The sequence below is a fragment of the Pteropus medius genome, unplaced genomic scaffold, assembly GCF_902729225.1.
Source record: "Pteropus medius unplaced genomic scaffold, Ma_sr-lr_union100, whole genome shotgun sequence".
NCBI classification, from domain to species: domain Eukaryota; kingdom Metazoa; phylum Chordata; class Mammalia; order Chiroptera; family Pteropodidae; genus Pteropus; species Pteropus medius.
In genome coordinates this window covers 1733189-1736784 of record NW_024346771.1, presented here as the reverse complement: position 1 = coordinate 1736784, position 3596 = coordinate 1733189, and the positions used below count along the sequence as shown (strand labels likewise).

Here is a 3596-nt window from a genome sequence, read left to right as displayed (position 1 = left end):
TAGTTTTAAACTTTTAATTTAAAAGTTAAACTTTAGATATGATATATCCATTAGAAAATGATATTTCAAAGCAAATTGAATTTCCTCTCCACAGGTGATATGAGGTTTAATTCTGCTAATCATAAAGCACACTTTGCTTTTTTTTTTTTTTTTGAGTCCCATATTATTTGCCATGAATTATAATGTAATTTAGATGCCTTAAGTATAAATAAAATTCATCTTAGGTGCTGCTTCAGGAATGCTTTGAGCAATCTATAAATTAAATTATTAAATTTTCGAAGTGCACAGACCCTATGAAGTTATGAGTGAAATGAGAAATGGATTAGGCTACAATGAGGCTTAAAATTTTATTTCTGAAAAGTGGTATTTCCTAGTCTTTGTGCAAACTTTCTCACTTGTGATTCCTGGGATCATCTCTTAAATAAACCATCTGCACCTGAGTTCTTGTCTCTGGCTTTCTTTCTGTGGAACCCACATTGAGACATCCTCTAATAAAGGCTGCCTCAAAGGCTAGAATTTTCATAGATTTAGAGAAAAGGAGACTCATTTCTGTAAAAATCTGCTGGGCATTTATGTACTTAATTTCAGAAAAATATTTTCAAGCTTATTCCTTGTCAGGAAATCTGCATTTTTTCTTCTATGTCCTTTCCTCACACTGGAGAAAAATGTAGAGGTTAGGGAGAAGTGAAGGGCATGGTGCCTTTCTTTGTTATTTCACATAAAAATTTTATAATTTAATAGAGAAGTGATAGGGAAAATATATTTTAGCTAATGAGGTCAGAGTTATTAGTTTATAAGACATAGAATTTATATCTTAAGAAGAATGTGAATTTATCATGTGGACTCTTAATAGAAGATCAAAGAAATGAATTTTCTCACGTAGTTTGCATAAAACAAGATGAAGCTTGGAGTGACTGTCCTCCATCTTATCCCCTCTGTCCTTAGCTCCAGAGTTCATACTTTTTTTCGTCTCTGAAGCTTCCATCTGGGTTGCGGGGAGGTTCCGGCCACTGTGGCCAGCCTACACTTACTCTGCCTTGTGAAGAGCTGATAGAAATTGAACAAATAAAAAGCCAATGAATGATTTTTTCTCATATCTGACTCTTCAATATGTGCAAGACTAAAAAGGGTACTAATAGACCGAAACTTGTTATTTCTTTTTTTAAAAACTTTTTAAAAAATTACAATATAATTGACATATAACATTTATTATATCTTGAAGAGGTTCCTGCTACAAAAGAAAAAGGTGAATGAAGTGCTATGGAAAGAAGGCTGGGGACGAAAGGGAGAGAAGAGCTAAATTAGGAATCAAGAGACATCTATCTATGACTCCTCACTCCTGAGGCTTTAGCTATGAGGCCTTTTCTAAGCTAGAGGCCTTGTCCCCAGGAGGGGCCATCTTTGGGCCAAGGACTTCATCTTCATGTGGGACACCTGGGGCAGGGGCCTGATCCACATAAAAAGACCCTGTCTGGGCTAGAGGCCTTGTCCCCCGGAGTCGAGGTCTCCTCTTGGGTGCGGTCTTCTCTAGAGTCAGAATTTCCTCTGGGCTAGGAGCCTTATCCAGAGAAGGGATCTTCTGTGGGCTGGTAGTCTTGCCCAGAGTAAGAATTTTATTCATAGAGGCTTTTGCTCCGCTGCTCCACTCCTTCTGACTGGTTGTAGAGTGTTGCCGGGAAGCCTGGGTTCTGGATCGCTTTCTGTAAGGGTGGCCTGGACCCCCACTGAGGAGGCTGCCATTGGAGCCAGAGTCTCAGGAGGGGCGGTTTCTGACTGTCTCCACCAGGTATCCAAAATGGCTTGGCTTTGCTGTGCTCAGTGGGGGCTGTCATCAGCTTCTTGACTGTAGGGTGGACTGTTTTAGTCATCATCTTTTTTGGTTCCTCAATAGGAGCTGTTTCTTGAGATACCACTTGTCGTGGGGCCAGTTTCTTGTTTGGGGGTGGTGGGAGCACAAAGTTGTCTGGGAAAACTCTTCTTCCTTGAGAATATCCTTCCCACCAGCCCATATCTTCTGTGGTCTTTCCTCAGGTAGTCTGGAGAGCTGTCATAGGTCAGGCTGCTCAACTCTTTTGTCACTTCCACAATATCCCAAGCTTGCAACTTTAGCTCATCCACCTACTCTGGGTTGTAACTGAAGTTCACTTTTAATCATCTTTGGGGGCCCCAAGATTTTGTGGAGTGACCTGGGTGGGGAAACATGAGTGAGCCCGCTCAAGCCTGGTGCCCCAGTCCACAGAGCTGCCACACATGTTTTTGTACCTGAGTTGTTTAATAAAATCATACAAATCCTTTCATTTTCACTAGTTTGCACTGACCTTTACTTAACCTTGCCACCATAATAAAGAACAATGGAAAGAACATAGACTTGGGGATTATATCTTAGGTTCATAGCCCTGGATTCCAGAGATCCAGATTCTGCAGAGGCTGAAAAGCAAAAACCAGGTATAGGGCAGTGAATTTCTTTGGGACTTAATACTGTCCAAGTATTTATTATGGAATTGAACTTTCCTGCGAAAATTTTCAACTCTCATTTCTCTGTGAAAATCTACTAATCGCTGGGATTCATATTGCTCAAAGTAAGGACATTATTATACTAATGTGAATTTAGGGGATAGGGGAAGCTAAGATGTGTTAAAAGATAATCTGAGGTACATTAAAATGTTCAAGAGTTCATTTGAGTATACATCCATTCAAACTGGGGCAGCGCCAAACCAAAAGTGGTTAGGAGCACTCCACTGATAGGAGCTAGGTGAGAAGCTTTTATAAATGTGGAATTAAACAAGGAAATTATTTGATTGGCTATAGCTTAAGAGGTTGCCTTATATGGGAAAGCCTAAACTGGCTGCTTGCAATAGGCTGTTCTTAAGCTTCATTTTCTTAGATTCCAGCACATAGACTCTGGTTGAGGTATGGTTTGCTTGTGTAGTCTACCAAAGCATTAGAATCGTCTCAGTCTGCCTCATTTAATAACTTTAATAGGTGGATTTATTGAAAATAGAATGGGGGGTGTAGTTTAATGCATTGTGTGACTTTCAAGTAAAACTAATTACAGCCCTGTTCTAGCTCATTTTAGAAGCACTGGGGGGGACAAAATATGAAACTCTCATCTTACCTGTTTCAGAGAGAAATAAACATCAGGAGAGAGGCCAAGTGAATGAAGCAATGGGATTTTCCTCTAGCCCAGGGCCTGGATTTGACTTATATATTTTCTGTTAAGCCCAGGGGTGGAGAGAGAACTAAAACTGAGAGGGTGAGGCTCCTAGGAGTGAGGAAGAGAAACTCTCAGTACCTTTCCTCATCCTGGGAAAGTTTCCTTTCTCCATTCTCTGAGCCTACAATCTCTTCTGTTCTCTCCAAGAACAAGGCACCCTCAAATGATTGATTAGATACTGGAACACAGTCTATGGATTCTAACTGGCCACATTACCAGTGGGTGGAATTACTATGCTACGTAAGGTTACCTGGCCTGGGAGGCTCCTCTCCAAGTTTTTCCTTCCATGGGCTGAACGGGCAAGCTGAGGCAGGAAATAGTCACTACAATAGGCTGGGCCATCCTGTTTTTCTCTTTGCTTTTTCTCAACTGCATGTTGCAT

General features: G+C 40.7%; 1 protein-coding gene across 1 annotated transcript; it reads right to left on the bottom strand.

The window, feature by feature from the left end:
- Positions 1-1351: 1351 nt before the first annotated feature.
- LOC120613838 (SH3 domain-containing protein 21-like) lies at positions 1352-3596 on the bottom strand. Its single transcript, XM_039876520.1, is given in 3 exon segments — positions 1352-1765; positions 1767-2021; positions 3465-3596. Coding segments are annotated over 3 exon segments (801 nt in total).